A 20,679-nucleotide genomic window follows, 5' to 3' on the forward strand; every position below is an offset into this window, starting at 1 on the left:
AGCGTCAAGTTATTTAGAAATTGTGTGTCCGGTACCGTACCCGGGAAAAAGTCAAATTGACCACCAATATAGTATCTTCCTTTAAGCAGGTGTTCATTCAAAAGGGAGGTAAATAATCTAGCTATATTGTTTATCAATATAATGGCCCTATAACAAATAACATCATTTTTATCACCTTTTCTTGTGTAACTGTATCCTAACTCCTTAGGATCCTTTATGTTTCAATAGAGCTAGTGCGAAAACATCATCGTTATCCCATGATGTACCTCTTTTTGCCCAGTTGTGTTACAACATGATGACTTCTTAATTGAATCTAATCTTCCATCTGAAGCTATTTAAGCATTAGAGTACGCAACAAACAAACAAAATTTTCTTATCGCACGTGGAATAGCACCATAGCAGAGCAGTTTTGCTTTCTCAGTCCGTTACTTTGAATTTCTGCAAATGAAATCAGATTAAAAATTTTCGACCTCCACTCCAATATCCTCATCATTGTAAAAACTGTCAGGCGGTCTAATGTCCTTCAACCTTCAAGCCTTAATTTGGGGTCTGGAACAGTTTTCTGTGAAGATGAAAATAAAAACCAAATGAGCATATTTATATATATATTCATCACATTACTACGATAGGACATTTAAATCTTTACCTTCGGATCAACAACACATAGTGTATATGATACATTGTGCTAATAAATAGACATATAGCTTAGAAACACAAATGACGAAGGAAGACGTTTTTATGGCTCGTGCCCTGACCGGGCCTCGAACTCACGATCTATGGCATCCAATCGCCTAGCCAGAAATATCCGCAGCTTATACCGCTGCGCCACACCACGTTCATATATACAATCTTTCGACCAACTTCAGTACCACGTTTCGGGACAACTTTTCATGAACTCCTCGATTTTGACAGTGATAGAACACGTTTAGGCCTCAGGTAGGGACAGATGGCAGTTATGTTTGGGTCACTTTGGTGCTGTGGTCACCAAGGTCAAGCTACTCAAGCTGGCCTAACCTGACCGTGACCTGGGGCAGATCAATTTGACGAGAGAAGCTTGAAATACTGTGAAATGGACACCCGAGTCCAACTACAAAATAGCCGACCCTGATCATGACCTAGGTCACTTTAATCCGCCAAAGGAAGCTTGCTACATTGCCCATTTGGCTCACAAGAAATCATCTATGCAAGAGAGACATTTGACTCGATAAAAGCTTACACGTTGATTTTGTTATGAACTTGAAAAACAAATGGCGGTTGTGAATAATATCACACAAATATAGAACATCAAGAGGTATTTTGACTATTAAAAATGCTCTCGTGTTAATATTTCTTTGTAATTATCCGGGCTGGAATGCGCAAATATCGACATAGCTATCACACGCTTTCTAACGATCGTTATAAAGGGCTTACCTGCGGTGTTTTAATGTGTCGTGATCTGATGCTGAAATCACATAAAAAGCAAAAGATTTACACAAGCAAAATTTCAGGTCAAACCCAGGTCAATTTCATGTGAAGAAATTAGGTTAAATTGACCTGCTATTGACCTGAAATTTCCTGAAATTTCTTCACGTGAAATTGACCTCATTTTTATATTTTTCATGTCAAATTGTCTATGTTAATGAAAACAAAATACTACAGGCACTTTTAAACAATGCCGTAGATGTAAATAGACGCCAAATAACACATTAACTTCAAGTGCAAGTAAAATACGACCATGTGTTCCGAAAAGGTATGATTCTTCTGCTTCAACAAAAATGGCCGCCGTGTTGATTTAGGCCAAGTCCAAATTCCAAATGTAACATATTTGTAAAACTGGAATTTGGTAATTGATAACAATGTAACTGGCATATACATGAAATTATCTTTCTTCATATCACAAATATACATCTGCCTCATAGACTATGAGTACCATTGATTTTTACTCAAGTAGTCGTGTTGACAAGGTAATTGTTGACGAATGGAACCGGCCGCCATGGTATGGCATAAGCTCACCTTGGTTCTTTGGAACAGATGTGACAGTATATTTCATCACGGTGCCATGTCCAAGAGTAACATTACAGTGTGACAACACTATAATAACACTGTTCAGCTACACAATCATTACACCGTCGTAATGGCATTATTGTCTCAGTGTTTATAAACCAAACCAAATTTGAATTGACCGAAAACAGAACAACTTTAAAATGGCTTTGAAAATATGCCTTCCACCAATTTCAAAGCAGACCACAAAACGGACATTGACCAGATTGTGACGAGGTTATAACTCAAGTAAAGAAATGACAAAGACAAATCAATTTGCTACAAAAACAAATCACAATGGCTTTATTCAATTTGTTATATTATAATTAATATCCATGTGTGCCTCTGTACATTTCAATGTCCAAGTAGACGTAGACAAAATATGATACGGAGATAAAACATTGGCGGTAGATGTAATTTCAGTTAAATTACAGACCTTGAAAAACTCAAAACAAGAGTCTCGATCAATATGCATGATGATAAGTATTTACACAAGAAGAGAATTAGCTATGTAATGGATTAAGAGGGGTCTATTCTTTAAAGCAAACTTTATAGGCAGAAAAAGCGTTGGGAACCAATCAATCAGGGAAAACAATTAAAACAAATGCAATCAATGATTGCGAAAGCTCACCGGCGGCAGCAATCACACTATGCATTCATTTTTTATGTATGTATAAGCATGTCATTTTGAAATTGTATGTCACATAATATCGCTCCTAGACCTCTAATGGATGTATAAAGCAAATAAGAAGAGTGTGGACTTACAAGCTTACAAACTTTCAAAACTAACCCCCAAAATCTTTAAAGTGAGTTTTTGTGTCAAAAAAAGTAAGTCCGCTAAATAGTAAAATTCCAAAATGCCAATTGTTTTCTGCATGATTTGCCACAGCATCATTCCTGGATCTCTAATGAATGTATAAACCAAATTAGAAGGGTGAGAGGTGTATACGTTTGGATTTACCCGCAAAACTTTAAAGTGAGTTTTGGTGCAAAAAAAGTCCACAAAATGGTAAAATGCGAAAAAATCACAATTTTGTCTGCATAATTTTGCCATAACATCACTCCTAGACCTCTAATGAATGTATAAACCAATTTAGAAGGGCATCAGGTGTATACTTTTGGACTTACAAGCTTTCCAAAAACTGACCCCAAAAACTTTAAAGTGGGTTATGGTGCAAAAAAAGTTAAGTCCACAAAATGGAAAAAATGCAAAAAAAATCATAATTTTGTTCTGAATGATTTTGCCATAACATCACTCCTAGACCTCTAATGAATGTATAAACCAACTAAGAAGGGCATGAGGTATATACTTTTGGACTTACAAGCTTTCCATAAACTTACCCCAAAAACTTTAAAAGTTTTGGAGTGGGACGCCGACGCCGACGCGGACGCCGGGGTGACAGCATTAGCTCTCGGTTACTCGTAACCGGTGAGCTAAAATCAATTCGGAAAGGAAATCATTGTAATGATCAATGATCATTTGAAATCAATAAGTCAGGAAACCCATCAGTTTTAAACCAATTCTTTTTTCAGCTGACAACGCTCGATCGGAATCAATTTGACCATGGTCTATCAAATTTGATGACCTTCAATAATTTTTGACCATTGCTTTTCAAATATTTTCATTACACAGAAACACTCACATGTAGCTTAATTTAGTCGATAGCTCTAAGATATGCTTCCATCAAAGTAGTCAACATTCAGTCATTTTCTATCTGTAGATTTTGAGATTGAGGTGGGATTTTAATAAAGTCTGAATACGCGTATATAATCACAACAAAAAGTTGTCACCAAGAACTTATCATCATGAACAGATATTGCCCAGGGTCGGTCAATCCCGTCTGACGACGTCAGCAGTTTCTTAACTCGTCTTCCGTCTCCAGACATCTGAACGACGTTGTGTGAATCTCTTCCACAGATATAGACGTTTCCCTCCCTATCGACATCTACCCCCATTGCACTTCTGACGACTCCAACCTTCATCACGTTCGTGTGACGTTTGACAGCCGACAGTCTGGACAACGCGACGGCTCCCTCTGTGGCGCTGCAGACACTGACAATTGTGTCGTTCCTGGAAGGATTTTGAGTGAGGGAGTAGCAGGTAGCTTGATACTTATGAAGCAGAACGGCTGCACCATCAAGTGTGATTCTATATACTTCTCCTCTACCATCGCCTACAATAAACATGCCGTCCGTGTACGTTACACCATAGCAATTTATACCATTCGGCATGTCTATTTCAGACGAAAGGGACATTTTTGACGCCTTGACTTTTACGACGCATACTTTACCAGGACTGTAGACAGCGGCAGCAAAGAGATGGTTGCTTACAAGGCACACATCACAGGGGTACCCTTCAGTGGTCAACTCGTCCAGACACTCTCCTGTGTCTGTAAACAGTTTGAGCTTCTGGTTGTTGCTGTCGCTAACCACAAAGCGATTGCCTGCGAGGTACAAAATACCACGAGCATTGCACGTTGTTTTATCCGAAGAAGTCTTTATGTAAATCTTTCTGATTTCTTTCCCTTGACTCCCGAGAAGCACTGGTGAAGCTAGATGACCACCAATTCCAGGTTGTTTTTCAATGACAACTTTCCCCATAGAGTCACTAGATGGTCTAGGAGGCCTGGTACGATTTCGTGCTTGAAATGGATGGACACATTTGATTTGCTGGCCTCTGTGAACATGGTTTTGCAAGATTCGACCTCTGCCTTTCCTCTTTGAAAATATTCTATTGTCCCGATGTTGTCATTTTCCTTTTCAGCCTTTATGGAGGACTCCATTGTTTTAAGCATACTGTTTATTAAGCACTGACATTGCTGCATTGTGGCCTCAACGTTCCCCCTTTCTTCTTTACACAAAGGTGACCAATTTGTCCGTGACGTCCTTCTGCAGCTCGTCCAATCGTTTGTCTATCATTTTGCGTAAATCTGCAATACTCTGCATAACGATATCTTGATTCTTTGCCATGGTTTTGAGTTGTACATCAAAGCTTCTTACCAAAGATTCCATGGCCTCTTTCCATTTAAATAACATCGACTGCATGTCAGATAGATGGGACCCTGTCTTCAGCTTCTGGATATAATCTGTCGCTGTCATCACACCGTCACAGGCTTTGTGGTTTTTTATCATGCATTTACTGCAGCCTAAAATGTGATGATCCTCGCAGTACCATGTCATTTTCTTGTCGTGCGTGTCACACCGAGGGTGGAAATTTTCTGGTTTTGACGGTAAAACTTGTCCTGAAATGTCTGTCATTTCACATCGACGATGTATGACATCATGGTAGTTGAGTTTACAATTTTGGCAGAAAGCAGTTTCCATCATCTTGCACCAATAGCTTGCAGGATTAGTGAGGTTTTCTTTTGTCTGGCATGGTGTGCAGAACAGTGGTTTAGACGATCGTTCTTTGACATTGGCGAAGTCCTGAATCAACGCGTTAGCCGGGAACTGTGCTGCCCACTTGTTCTTGGATTTCGCTGGATTGACAGGCGAGGTCATCCTCCTACAGACAGGACAAGGAAAGGATGTTGCCGACGCCATCTTCCCAGACAACTCTTTGTCGATGTAAGTCTCGAGACAGTCCTGACAGAAGTAGTGGCGACAAGGTAAAGTCTTGGGCTGCTGGACTTGTTCCAAACATATTGCACACTCTAGTAAGTGTATGTTCAGTTCCGGAGGCGACTTTTCCTCCGCCATGATCAATTTCACCTCAATTCAACTGTATTCTGAAATATAAAAAATTCACCTTATTATCCAGCTAAATTTATTTAATGGTCTAGACTGTATTTTTGTGGAGTGGACCTGAACAACCCCCTTCAAATCGCATGCATAGGAATAGTGCAACACGATGAAGTTGAATGTATATATAGTTTATAGAGTATTTTTTTAGTATGACAAATCTCACAACCCAGGATATACTGTATATGTACATATATCCAGTTATTTCACGATTCTTTCTAAACCTATAGTAGCAATTATTGACAAGACAAAACAAATTAACGAACGTCAGTCAATCTAAAAGGATAGGAGTGCGATTCCCAAATCTAGTATGGAAAAAGTTCTGTTTTTACAAAAGCAAATAAATAAATGAAACAATATAAAATTTAAAATAAAATAAGAGGTCCAGATGGCGTGTATCATCCTGATTATCAATTAAGGGAACATTCGTAGTTTTAAAAGTAAATTCTTATTTTGGCACGTGTCCCTAAGGATACAATACCAGTGCAATCAATGACAGCGAAGCTGATCGGCGGCAACCATGGCAATATGCTTATACTTAAATTTCAGAAGTTTAATACGATATAAATTCTCGATGCCAAATTAATTAATTTAAAACACAAACAAAAGGTGTTTATGTGGGGTTGGTTCAAATTCTAAAACAATTTAGATTTGATGTACAACAATTAAATCAAAGTATATAAAGCATAAAAATCAGATTCTTTTAAAACGCCATTCAAATGTCATTTTATCAAATCTAAACCTTAACCTATTATGACTGTATACGCCAAATTATGGGAGTATTGGATGAATGTAAGGATCTTGAAAGCATTTGAAAAAAACGTTAAAGTAAGTTTTGATTTAAAAAGTTAAGTCCAAATTATGATATAAGTTGGGAAATATTACACAATATTTCCACAGTATTTTGCTGTCACTCATGGATCTACAACGAATGGATGTACAAAAACTTAACCCCAACCTAAGAGTCCTTCCATTTGTCTTCCAGAGAAAACTATTATTTTCACCTCAGTTTTTGCTTCAGTGCCCAACAGCGGGCCTATATCCGTAACCCCAAACGTTAAGGAGAAATACCATCAGTTTCCCTAATCAATTAGAAATAATTAATTAAGGACCCGTATGTGTATTAATATAATCATCTCACTAATCAGGATCCATAATTGTTTCCATTTTTGCCCTTCAACTACAATGTATCAACTTTGGACAGTGCCCAATAATGACTTATATACTGTTCGATGAATTCTGCAGATAGTACGGTTTAACTTTTAACATATTTCACCCTTAAGTAGAGGCAAAAGTCATTTATATAAGGGAATTTAACTTCATACACTAAGAACAATATCCCTATATGCCTGGTCACGCTGGCTACTAGAGATGACAAAAACAAAGTGACAGTAAGTGGGTTTAATTTGAGAGAAATACATGTAATTTTGGTGGATGTTGACCATACTATAACAAATGTGACCATCAAAGATGCATCTATAGAACTCAGTGACCAGTTCACTACATTAGTGGTATCTGGAAGTCTAAAAAAGGGGAAAATAGGAGACACAGTGATAGAAACAGAACACGCTACGTCCAGTTGATGGATGCATTGTCAATATTACCAAATGAAACAAACTTTGGAAAGTACAAAATACGTATGTTTGCTGACAATAACAGAACAAAATGTAAACATTGGGGTGAAACTGAGCACAAATCCTTTCAGTGCCTCTTAAGGGTGAACAGGTGCTACAAGTGTGGTGACCCCCATCACCTTGCCAGATAATGCACAGGTATACAAAACAACAACATCACAGCATGGAATACTCCAAAGTTCAAGTTCAATTTCATTTATTACTTTGAGCTATACCGCTCATCAGTTGTGCATATATACAGTTCAATATAACATTTGACATATAAACAACAGCACACACGCGCCACTATCGCACCTACATTTTGTACAGTACGCCTAGAAGTGTAGAGAGATATCTAGCACTGCATATAATAATAACTATTTTGTGATTAATAAACTCTCAAGACGTTAGCTTAATTTAATGCAATATCACGTCTTCTATTAGCAGTTTTTATATATTTGGCCAAATTATATAGATCTTTTTGATTTTCTGTGCATAATAATTAGATAAATTTGTACATACTTGTGTTTCTGATATAGTACGATTTGATAAGTGACCTACGTAAATCGACAAAGAAAGGACATTTAATAATAAAGTGAAATTCATCCTCTATATCATTTCCATCACACAGTGAACATAATCTATTTCTGTTCTCAATACCTTGGTATCTACCAGTTTCAATATTTAATTTGTGAGTACATTCCAGGGAAAACGGGGCACCTATAGCCAAGCTACAGTACACACACATAATGTAAGTGGATCCACTCAACAAGAACCGACAAATAACTATGATAGCGTTCAGGTGCCACACAGTGACAACCAGGTGAGCAATGCACAGTCAACACACATACACGCACAGGTATTAGGCGCATCCAACTGACCCATGTGTACAGATAATATCCAAACCTGGAGCTATAGCGGAAAAGGTGGAGGAAATTCCCGACATAGCACAGAAGGACCATGCATTGAACATGATATTGCCGATGTTAATTTTCACAATGCTAATATATATATATCAATTTGTGTATCATGTTTCTGCCTAACCATTTGAATGCTTTGACTGTACTTGGATTTTTTTTTACATGTCTGATATGGATAATTTGAAGATAATTACAATTAATATAAATGGGTTAAATGCCAAAGCAAAAAGGTCCAATCTTTTTTATTGGTTCTGAAAAGTGAAAACTGATATTACCTTTTGTTAAGAAACTCACTGTGGTGAAAATAATTACTTATTTAGGTGGAAAGGTGAATGGGATAGTGAAAGTTATTGGTCAAATTGAACATCAGCTTCGAGAGGAGTGGCTATTTTATTTAGGAAAGGATTACATGTAAAACCTACTGAAGTACTAAGGGATAACGATGGACGGTATATTATAATAACATTTCAATGCAATGATTATATTATAACATTAGTTAATGCATATGCACCAAATGAAGCTAGGGAAAAGAAAACGTTTTACTGTTCTTTGAAACAGGAACAATAAAAAAATAAATACAGTGTAAATAAATTACTCAGTGGGGGAGATTTTAATTGTGTACTTAATCAAGATTTAGATAGAGATAATTCAAGGGACAAAAACGGCAGAGAAAGAGGAACTACAGTATATGATATGGCCATTGTGTTAGAAATCGAAGATATTTGGAGGAGATATCTTAACAAAGGGGCATTTACTTTTAGAAGAGGAAATAAACGTTCTCAAATTGATAAGTTGTATATATCTAAAGATCTTGATGCTAATATCACCAATGTATCCATAGAGTCTTGTCCCTTCACATTAACAGATCACTATGGTGTTCCTCAGCTCAATATCAAATTTGTAAATAGTATAAAAGGGCCAGGATATTGGAAAATGAATGAAAAAGTATTAGATAGTGACCTTTTAAAAAATGCATTTACTAGTTTTTGGAAGTCATGAAAAACAAAAAAGCAAGAGTTCAGGACGATAAAAGAATGGTGGGACATAGCAATAACTAAAAATTAAAGATATTTGCATAACTGCAAGTCAATGTTAAGGAAAATCTCAATAAGAAATGGGAAAATAAACTACAGACAAAACTAGACATGAATAATGCAGAATCAAATGTTATTCAGCAAACATTAGAGGCCTATTATCAACAAAAGGCTACAGCGGCTAGAATTAGATGAAGGGTTAAATGGTATGAAGAAGGTGAAAAATCAACAATTTTTTTTTTCGGTTTGGAAAAAACTAGAGGGGTTAATAGAAAATGGGATTCTATTAAACGCCAAGATGGCACTTACAAATACAATATTCAAGATATTTTGAAAGAGCAAGTACTCTTTTATTCAAACTTATTTAAAACTGAAGTTTTGGATGAAGTAAAGGCAAATGAGCCATTACAAAATGTAGACAAGAAATTAGTGGCAATGGAAAAAAAATGGTGATGTACCTCCTACTGCAAATGAAACAAGAGGCCCATGGGGCCTGTATCGTTACATGGTTGGATTTGACCAAATGTCAAAATAATGTTCATGTTCAATTCCTTTTGTTTGTTAACCTCAAACAATGCTATTTATGGTTATAGCATGAGGATCCCAACTGCTTTAAAGAAATAATGAAGTCCAGACTCTCTGAGTTTACAACATGCATTTATAACTTTATGACTAGTAGTGATTTAAAGGAATTATCTCTATTTCCCACATGGGGCCCCGCCCCTTTTGCCCCTCGGGGGTCAGAGTCACCATTTATGCAAAATCTGTTCCCCTTCCCCCAAGAATGTTTCTTACCAAATTGGGTTCAAATCCATTCATAACTTTATGAATAGTATCGATTTTAAGGAATTACCTCTATTTCCCCATTAGGCCCCGCCATTTTGGCCCGTTGGGGGTCAGAGTCAACATTTATGCAAAATCTGTTCCCCTTCCCCAAAGAATGTTTCTTACTAAATTTGGTTCAAATCCATTCTTCACTTTATGACTAGTAGCGATTTTAAGGAATTACCTCTATTTCCCCATTAGGCCCCGCCCCTTTGGCTCCTTGGGGGTCAGAGTCACCATTTATGCAAAATCTGTTCCCCTTCCCTAAAGGATGTTTCTTACTAAATTGGGTTCAAATCCATTCATAACTTTATGACTAGTAGCGATTTAAAGGAATTACCTCTATTTCCCCATTAGGCCCCGCCCCTTTGGCCCCTTGGGGGTTAAAGTCACCATTTATGCAAAATCTGTTCCCCTTTCCTCAAGAATGCTTCTGACTAAATTGGGTTCAAATCTATTCATAACTTTATGACTAGTAGCGATTTGAAGGAATTACCTTTATTTCCCCATTAGGCCCCGCCCCTTTGGCTCCTTGGGGGTCAGAGTCACCATTTATGCAAAATCTGTTCCCCTTCCCTAAAGGATGTTTCTTACTAAATTGGGTTCAAATCCATTCATAACTTTATGACTAGTAGCGATTTAAAGGAATTACCTCTATTTCCCCATTAGGCCCCGCCCCTTTGGCCCCTTGGGGGTTAAAGTCACCATTTATGCAAAATCTGTTCCCCTTTCCTCAAGAATGCTTCTGACTAAATTGGGTTCAAATCTATTCATAACTTTATGACTAGTAGCGATTTGAAGGAATTACCTTTATTTCCCCATTAGGCCCCGCCCCTTTGGCCCCTTGGGGGTCAGAGTCACCATTTATGCAAAATCTGTTCCCCTTCCCCAAAGGATGTTTCTGACCAAATTGGGTTCAAATCCATTCATAACTTTATGACTAGTAGCGATTTAAAGGAATTGCCTCAATTTCCCCTATTGGGCCCCGCCCCTCAGGCCCCTTGGGGGTCAGAGACACCATTTATGCAAAATCTGATCCCCTTCCCTGAAGGATGTTTCTGACCAAATTGGGTTCAAATCCATTCATAACTTTATGACTAGTAGCGATATGAAGGAATTACCTCTATTTCCACATTAGGCCCCGCCCCTTTGGCCCCTTGGGGGTCAGAGTCACCATTTATGCAAAATCTGTTCCCCTTCCCCAAAGGATGTTTCTGACCAAATCGGGTTCAAATCCATTCATAACTTTATGACTAGTAGCGATTTGAAGGAATTACCTCTATTTCCCCATTAGGCCCCGCCCCTTTGGCCCCTTGGGGGTCAGAGTCACAATTTATGCAAAATCCATTCCCCATCCCCAAAGGATGTTTCTGACCAAATTGGGTTCAAATCCATTCATAACTTTATGACTAGTAGCGATTTAAAGGAATTGCCTCAATTTCCCCTATTGGGCCCCGCCCCTCAGGCCCCTTGGGGGTCAGAGTCACCATTCATGCAAAATCTGTTCCCCTTCCCCCAAGAATGTTTCTGACCAAATTGGGTTCAAATCCATTCATAACTTTATGACTAGTAGCGATTTGAAGAATTACCTCCATTTCCCCATTAGGCCCCGCCCCTTTGGCCCCTTGGGGGTCAGAGTCACCATTTATGCAAAATCTGTTCCCCATCCCCAAAGGATGTTTCTGACCAAATTGGGTTCAAATCCATTCATAACTTTATGACTAGTAGCGATTAAAAGGAATTACCACTATTTCCCCATTAGGCCCCGCCCCTTTGGCCCCTTGGGGGTCAGAGTCACCATTTATGCAAAATCTGATTCCCTTACCTGAAGGATGTTTCTGACCAAATCGGGTGCAAATCCATTCATAACTTTATGACTAGTAGCGATTTGAAGGAATTACCACTATTTCCCCATTAGGCCCCGCCCCTTTGGCCCCTTGGGGGTCAGAGTCACCATTTATGCAAAATCTGTTCCCCTTCCCCAAAGGATGTTTCTTACCAAATTGGGTTCAAATCCATTCATAACTTTATGACTAGTAGCGATTTAAAGGAATTGCCTCAATTCCCCCTATTGGGCCCCGCCCCTCAGGCCCCTTGGGGGTCAGAGTCACCATTTATGCAAAATCTGATTCCCTTCCCTGAAGGATGTTTCTGACCAAATCGGGTGCAAATCCATTCATAACTTTATGACTAGTAGCGATTTGAAGGAATTACCACTATTTCCCCATTAGGCCCCGAACCTCAGGCCCCTTGGGGGTCAGAGTCACCATTTATGCAAAATCTGATCCCCTTCTGCCAAGAATGTTTCTGACCAAATTTGATTCCCTTCGGTCCAGGTGAGCTAATAAAAACTGTGTTGATAATGTTAAATGTAATAAATCGCCAGGTACAGATGGTATAATTTCAGAATTTTTCAGAAATATTGGTACTTGATCAAAAATGTACTCATACAGGTAATGAATAACATGTTTTCCAAACAAAGGAATAAACTGAGAGCCAGAAGAGACTGGTATAATAACTTTGCTGTATAAACAAGGAGAAAGAGAAGAAATAAAAAATCCGCGTCCAATTACTCTATTAAATAATGATTACAAGATGGTTACTAAAATATTAGCTGAGAAAATAAAAATATTTTTACCAAACATCATACATCCAGATCAAAAAGGTTTCGTAAAAGGCAGGAACACCGAGGAACATTTACGATTAATTCAAGATATCACGGATTATGTAAACGTTGAAAATATTGAGGATGGGATAATCTTTCTGGATCAAGAAAAGGCATTTGGTCGAGTAGAATGGGCATGGGTTAAAAAAGTCTAAGAGAAATTTGGTTTTGGTAACAGACTTATACAATGGATTGAAATGACTTACATTAAATCTAACAGTCAAATGGCTTTCTTTCAAAAAACAAGGATGCCCTCTCGCACCTCTAATCTACATTATACAAGCTGAACCTTTAGCTTGTTCCATACATAAAAATAAAAACATTACAGGTATAACTATTCCAGTTTCAAATAATGAGAAGATTGAAGCCAAAATAAGTATGTTTGCTGATGACTCCCAATTATTCGTAGGTACAGAAAAGAGTTTACAGAAACATTTAAAACGCTAAAAAGTTATGAAAAAGCCTCCGGAGCAAAAGTAAATTATCTGAAAACAAAAGGAATATATATGGGTATTTGGAAAGAAAGACCACCAAGATGCAATGAGATAAAATGGGTCGAAAATATCAAGGCGTTAGGAATAACTCGGTAGTACGGTATGGGAAAGACAATTGCAAATAAAATAAAATCACTGATAAGCAAATGGGGGGAAAAGAAATTCAACTTTGAGCATTCGTATCCCCATTCACTTCTAATTATATTCTCCTTATCTTGCGTAAAATATGTGTCCTGAAGAGAGAAATTATAAGACTGATTCTTCAGATAAAAGATGATAAAACAATAATAATCAAAACACTTATACTATCCACAATCACATATGAAATAGCTCAAACAACAATACCAACACAGTACAAATATCTAATTAACAAACTTATACATGTATATCCCTTTCTTTGGAAAAGCAAAGTTAATAAAGTGTTCAAGGAAACTTGCTATAGAGACAAACTGAATGGTGGACTAAACATGACAGATATTTATATGATTTGCAAACAAAAACAAAAAAGAATAAAAAACATAGACAAAATCATAAATTCGGAACTTCAAACATGGAATGCATCGGGTAAATACTGGCTTCAATCATATGATGATAAATTAGGTTTAAACTTGTAAATGTAACAGCTTAAAATATCTAGATCTCGGTAAAATACCAGATTTTTATATACAGTTGGAGTTCAACTATCAGAGTGGCATATTTTTTTTTTAACAATGTCTATCCAAGACACCAGGAAAAGATGGCATTAAAATCAAATGCGTTTTGGAAATAATGACATAATCTAACATGTCTATAACATCAGAAGCAAAAGCTGAGACAAAAAGAAAATTGGATTTCTGAATTTTCAAGAATTAAACATGCTATACCTAGTAAGTGGTTAACTAAACTGAATTCAAAAAAGAAAATTTAATTATCAAAAACATAAAGTCAGCTGTAGAACCAAATAAATTAAACAACAAAATATTGTTAAATATTTTACTGGAACAACGATATGAACCTAAAGCGTAGCAAAAATGCGAATCATTATATGTAAATAAACTATCTGATTGGGAAAGTATATGGAAAACGCTAAAAATATCTCTAGCAGGCAGAAAAAGTAAAGAGTTTCAGTGGAAATGTATTCATAATATAGTCTCTACAAATTATAAACTTATGAAAATGGGTCTATCAGATGGAAAATGTAATTTTTGTAATGTCAATAATGAAACGCAACGACACTTAATTTTTAGATGTATTTTTACCAAAGGAATATGGAAAGCTTTAGCACAATTTATGAATAGAGCAATCAACAGAAAAAGAAAAACTTTATACTATTTCTGAAACAGATCTTATGTTTTCTTGTTATCATTTATATATTAATTCGTCTTTATGAATACTTATGAATACGTATTATGAATACTATCATCTTTTTAATAAACAAGAGGCCCATGGGGCCTGTATCGCTCACCTGGTTGTATTTGACCAAATGTCAAAATAATGTTCATGTTCAATTCCTTTTGTTTGTTAACCTCAAACAATGCTATATATGGTTATAGCGTGGGGATCCCAACTGCTTTAAAGAAATAATGAAGTCCAGACTCTCTGAGTTTACAACATGCATTTATAACTTTATGACTAGTAGTGATTTAAAGGAATTACCTCTATTTCCCATATGGGGCCCAACCCCTTTTGCCCCTCGGGGGTCAAAGTCACCATTTATGCAAAATCTGTTCCCCTTCCCCCAAGAATGTTTCTGACCAAATTGGGTTCAAATCCATTCATAACTTTATGACTAGTAGCGATTTAAAGGAATTACCTCTATTTCCCATATGGAGCCATGCCCCCCTTTGGCCCCTTGGGGGTCAGAGTCACCATTTATGCAAAATCTGTTCCCCTTCCCCAAAGGATGTTTTTAACCAAATTGGGTTCAAATCCTTTCATAACTTTATGACTATTAGCGATTTAAAGATATATCCTCTGTTTCCCCATTAGGCCTCGCCCCTTTGGTCCTTTGGGAGTCAGAGTCATCATTTATGCAAAATCTGTTCCCCTTCACATAAGAATGTTTCTGACCAAATTGGGTTCAAATCCATTCATAACTTTATGACTAGTAGCGATTTGAAGGAATTACCTCTATTTCCCCATTAGGCCCCGCCCCTTTGGCCCTTTAGGGGTCAGAGTCACCATTTATGCAAAATCTGTTCCCCTTCCCCAAAGGATGTTTCTTACTAAATTGTGTTAAAATCCATTCATAACTTTATGACAAGTAGCGATTTGAAGGAATTACCTCAATTTCGACTATTGGGCCCTGCCCCTCAGGCCCCTTGGGGGTCAGAGTCACCATTTATGCAAAATCTGTTCCCCTTCCCCCAAGAATGTTTCGGACCAAATTGGATTCAAATCCATTCATAACTTTATGACTAGTAGTGATTTAAAGGAATTACCTCAATTTCCCCTATTCGGCCCCGCCCCTCAGGCCCCTTGGAGGTCAGAGTCACCATTTATGCAAAATCTGATCCCCTTCCCCCAAGAATGTTTCTGACCAAATTGGATTCAAATCCATTCATAACTTTATGACTAGTAGTGATTTAAAGGAATAACCTCAATTTCCCCTATTCGGCCCCGCCCCTCAGGCCCCTTGGGGGTCAGAGTCACCATTTATGCAAAATCTGTTCCCTTTCCCTGAAGGATGTTTCTGACCAAATTGGGTTCAAATCCATTCATAACTTTATGACAAGTAGCGGTTTTAAGGAATTGCCTCAATTTTCCCTATTGGGCCCTGCCCCTCAGGCCCCTTGGGGGTCATAGTAACCATTTATGCCAAATTTGTTCCCCTTCCCCCAAGAATGTTTCTGACCAAATTGGGTTCAAATCCATTCATAACTTTATGACTAGTAGCGATTTGAAGAAATACCTCTATTTCCCCATTAGGCCCCGCCCCTTTGGCCCCTTGGGGGTCAGAGTCACCATTTATGCAAAATCTGTTCCCCTTCCCCAAAGGATGTTTCTGACCAAATTGGGTTCAAATCCATTCATAACTTTATGACTAGTAGCGATTTGAAGGAATTACCTCTATTTCCCCATTAGGCCCCGCCCCTCAGGCCCCTTGCGGGTCAGAGTCACCATTTATGCAAAATCTGTTCCCCTTCACATAAGAATGTTTCTGACCAATTTGGGTTTAAATCCATTCATAACTTTATGACTAGTAGCGATTAAAAGGAATTACCTCAATTTCCCCTATTGGGCCCCGCCCCTCAGGCCCCTTGGGGGTCAGAGTCACCATTTATGCAAAATCTGTTCCCCTTCCCCCAAGAATGTTTCTGACCAAATTGGGTTCAAATCCATTCATAACTTTATGACAAGTAGCGATTTTAAGGAATTGCCTCAATTTCCCCTATTGGGCCCCGCCCCTCAGGCCCCTTGGGGGTCAGAGTCACCATTTATGCAAAATCTGTTCCCTTTCCCTGAAGGATGTTTCTGACCAAATTGGGTTCAAATCCATTCATAACTTTATGACTAGTAGCGATTTGAAGAAATTACCTCTATTTCCCCATTAGGCCCCGCCCCTTTGGCCCCTTGGGGGTCAGAGTCACCATTTATGCAAAATCTGTTCCCCTTCCCCAAAGGATGTTTCTGACCAAATTGGGTTAAAATCCATTTATAACTTTATGACTAGTAGCGATTTGAAGGAATTACCTCTATTTCCCCATTAGGCCCCGCCCCTTTGGCCCCTTGGGGGTCAGAGTCACCATTTATGCAAAATCTGTTCCCCTTCACATAAGAATGTTTCTGACCAATTTGGGTTTAAATCCATTCATAACTTTATGACTAGTAGCGATATAAAGGAATTACCTAAATTTCCCCTATTCGGCCCCGCCCCTCAGGCCCCTTGGGGGTCAGAGTCACCATTTATGCAAAATCTGTTCCCCTTCCCCCAAGAATGTTTCTGACCAAATTAGGTTCAAATCCATTCGTAACTTTATGACTAGTAGCGATTTTAAGGAATTGCCTCAATTTCCTCTATTCGGCCCCGCCCCTCAGGCCCCTTAGAGGTCAGAGTCACCATTTATACAAAATCTGTTCCCCTTCCCCAAATGATGTTTTTAACCAAATTGGGTTCAAATCCTTTCATAACTTTATGACTATTAGCGATTTAAAGATATATCCTCTGTTTCCCCATTAGGCCCCGCCCCTTTGGCCCCCTTGGGGGTCAGAGTCACCATTTATGCAAAATCTGTTCCCCTTCCCCCAAGAATGTTTCTGACCAAATTGGGTTCAAATCCATTCATAACTTTATGACTAGTAGCGATTTGAAGAAATTACCTCTATTTCCCCATAAGGCCCCGCCCCTCAGGCCCCTTGGGGGTCAGAGTCACCATTTATGCAAAATCTGTTCCCCTTCCCCCAAGAATGTTTCTGACCAAATTGTGTTCAAATCCATTCATAACTTTATGACTAGTAGCGATTTGAAGAAATTACCTCTATTTCCCCATTAGGCCCCGCCCCTTTGGCCCCTTGGGGGTCAGAGTCACCATTTATGCAAAATCTGTTCCCCTTCCCCAAAGGATGTTTCTGACCAAATTGGGTTCAAATCCATTCATAACTTTATGACTAGTAGCGATTTAAAGGAATTGCCTCAATTTCCCCTATTGGGCCCCGCCCCTCAGGCCCCTTGGGGGTCAGAGTCACCATTTATGCAACGGACGGACGACGGACGACAGACGACGGACGCCGCACCATGGCATAAGCTCACCGGACCTTCGGTCCAGGTGAGCTAAAAATGGCATATTTGGAAATCCAGAAACAAACGAAATTTGAAAACCACAGGAAAGCAAAATATGAATAGTTAATAACATCATGAATTCCGTTAAAAATATTGTGCTTAAAACTTCAAAGAAATTTTACTATTTATGGGACGCATTGAAAAACATATTTAACACATAGACCATGTATATCATTTTCAAAAAATATTAAGGTTCAAGATTATTAAGCCTCAAAATTATTTGAGAAAATACACTGTATATTTAATTAAATCAAATTTAGATATGTACATACTGTATAAAAAATTACTACAATGAACCCTGATGCAATCAAATATTTTGTAATGTATCTGGGTGGAAGTTGTGAGGAAGAATATGTATGATAAAACTATATCCCATATCATAATATATCATCACTATGAATCTTCTAAATTTTATGAAGAAAACATTGTCCCCATCATATCTTATTTATATATTTAACAGAGTAATACATTTATTTATTTTTTTTGTATACAAAACAAAATACTACACTCCAAGCGTTCAATGAAAAAGAAGTCCCAGTTTGATTGCCCTGGTTCGGTAATATCAGTCTATTCAAAAACAATAACTGACAAATGTGGTTCACATTGGCCACCTCCCTAGAAATGTATATATATTTAAATATCTAAAATATAATTTTCTCCTCGTTTACCGTTTTGCATTTAGATGTATCTCGATAGGTTTCATTATCCCTGTCGGTAAATTGTTTTGTGATTGCAATGCTTCTCCCCTAAGGCGAAAGCTGTATTGATCAAACGTACTTTCGTTTTGCATATGTCTACTACAGTACAAATACACAATGTATATAACAACAACTTTACAATTAAATTACACCTGTTACGGACAACAAAACCCTTCCTTTCCAACATGACTTATTAACTAACATATTGTACATCATTGTGATACTGTTCTTACCTTGTGGTCTTAAAACTGCCCTGTACGGCGCAGATAGGTCTGTAATACTCGGACTTCCGTCTACACTGTACAATGTACTAACACACCCCTAGTATAATAAACACGGAGTCGGAGCTTCGGTATGAAATTCCGGCTTTTACAGACCTGTGTACGTTCGCAGTTCCGTCTTAAACACAAACGCTACGGAAGTGCTACGGAAATGGTACGGTTAAGCTACGCAAATGCTACGGAATTACGCCGGTAATGCTACGCAAATGCTACAATGGAAACGCTACGTTTCAATTTAACAATCATTTACCTAACCAACCGCTGAGCTACTCCCGTAACCAGAAGAAATGCAACATATTAAACATATTAACTACTCACATAAAGACATTTCATAATCTACAATTCATAGCCATTATGTCTATCTCAGCCTCAGTACCACCGGACATATCTACCCTCTTAACATTACCGTATGGTACACTTGCGTGTGACATATCACCTTTCCGTACAACATCAAATTTCATACGAAAGAACAAAATTTCTGAAAACATTCTGTATTTGAAATACACATTTAACAATACTTGATACTGCTCATGATAAAAACTAAACCGGAAAATTCTGGCATTTTCTGCGCCATTGAAACGTTGTTTTTTTAAGAACGCCGATGTGGCCCAGCGGTATAGGCTGCGGATATTTCTGGCTAGGCGATTGGGTGCCGTAGATCGTGAGTTCGAGGCCCGATCAGAGCACGAGTCATAAAGTTGTCTTCCTTCGTCAACTGTGTTACTATGTTATACATGTATATCAAATATTTAGCACAATGTATCATATACACTATGTGTTGGTGATCCGAAGATCTAGATTTGAATTTCCTGTCGTAGTTGTACACGATGAATATTTGTAATACCTGTATGTGTACAATTTGTATCCATGTATGTAAATACATTGCGATCCAGGTATTCATATCATCTTATAGACGACTTCCACAATGATCATGTCAGAATATCGCGCCGACTATCACTGCGCCATTGAAACGTTCCTTATTAAGAGCTGCAAGTATTTCTGGCTAGGCGATTGGGATTGCATTTCAAGGTCAAAAGAAAATTGACGTTTATGCCTTTATAAAGTAAAATCTGGTCAAACAAGCGTTCGCACTACCTGCTATAGACACTTGGGGCCATAACGGCATGGCTATTTTGTGCAATATGTCTGATCTATATGAGCTTTATTTGTTCTCCTGAAGCATTTTACACTTGATTTGCCGAAATTAACAGGTAGCTTAACAAATTAAATGTCATAATCAAGACCCATGGATAGCCATGACACATAATAACAATTAGTCAAGTTACTTCTGTTTAATTGCAACAGATCAGAACAGTGATTTGATTTGGATAAATATCACTTACTATTTACATGAACATTAATCAGATTTTGAAATACGTTGTCTGTGTTCTTCACCGTGTTGTTAAAAATAAAATATGATAAATTATAATCCTACATGTTTTGTGGCCGTCCCGACGTCAAGATTGCAATGTGAAAATGTGACTCCCTGTGGTCATAATGGCTGACCACTGAGGTATTATCAAAGTCCTTTGGCAATATCCCGGTGGTCCTAGGGCGCCACTGTGTACGAGAATACGGAGATTCGGCTATGAACGGCCCGACAGATAGCAAGTCATTGACCACCGTATAA

At 38.0% G+C, this 20,679-nt stretch overlaps 1 protein-coding gene across 2 annotated transcripts; it reads right to left on the bottom strand.

Moving 5' to 3' along the window:
- Window positions 1–3,392: 3,392 nt before the first annotated feature.
- Window positions 3,393–19,083, bottom strand: LOC117314927 (tripartite motif-containing protein 2-like). 2 transcript variants are annotated; one of them, XM_033869024.1, is made up of 2 exons: window positions 19,002–19,083; window positions 3,393–5,747 (listed from the first exon to the last, which is right to left on the bottom strand). In XM_033869024.1, exon 2 carries the CDS (start codon window positions 4,618–4,620, stop codon window positions 3,763–3,765), a length of 858 nt encoding a protein of 285 aa, XP_033724915.1. In that variant the 5' UTR covers window positions 4,621–5,747; window positions 19,002–19,083; the 3' UTR covers window positions 3,393–3,762. Both variants share the same exon structure in this region, with proteins under 2 accessions (XP_033724915.1, XP_033724916.1).
- Window positions 19,084–20,679: the final 1,596 nt, after the last annotated feature.

The sequence above is a fragment of the Pecten maximus genome, chromosome 17, assembly GCF_902652985.1.
Source record: "Pecten maximus chromosome 17, xPecMax1.1, whole genome shotgun sequence".
NCBI classification, from domain to species: domain Eukaryota; kingdom Metazoa; phylum Mollusca; class Bivalvia; order Pectinida; family Pectinidae; genus Pecten; species Pecten maximus.

Coding starts and splice junctions, on each gene's coding strand:
- LOC117314927 (XM_033869024.1), bottom strand. CDS start 4,620: ATGGGGAAAGTTGTCATTGAAAAACAACCTGGAATTGGTGGTCATCTA.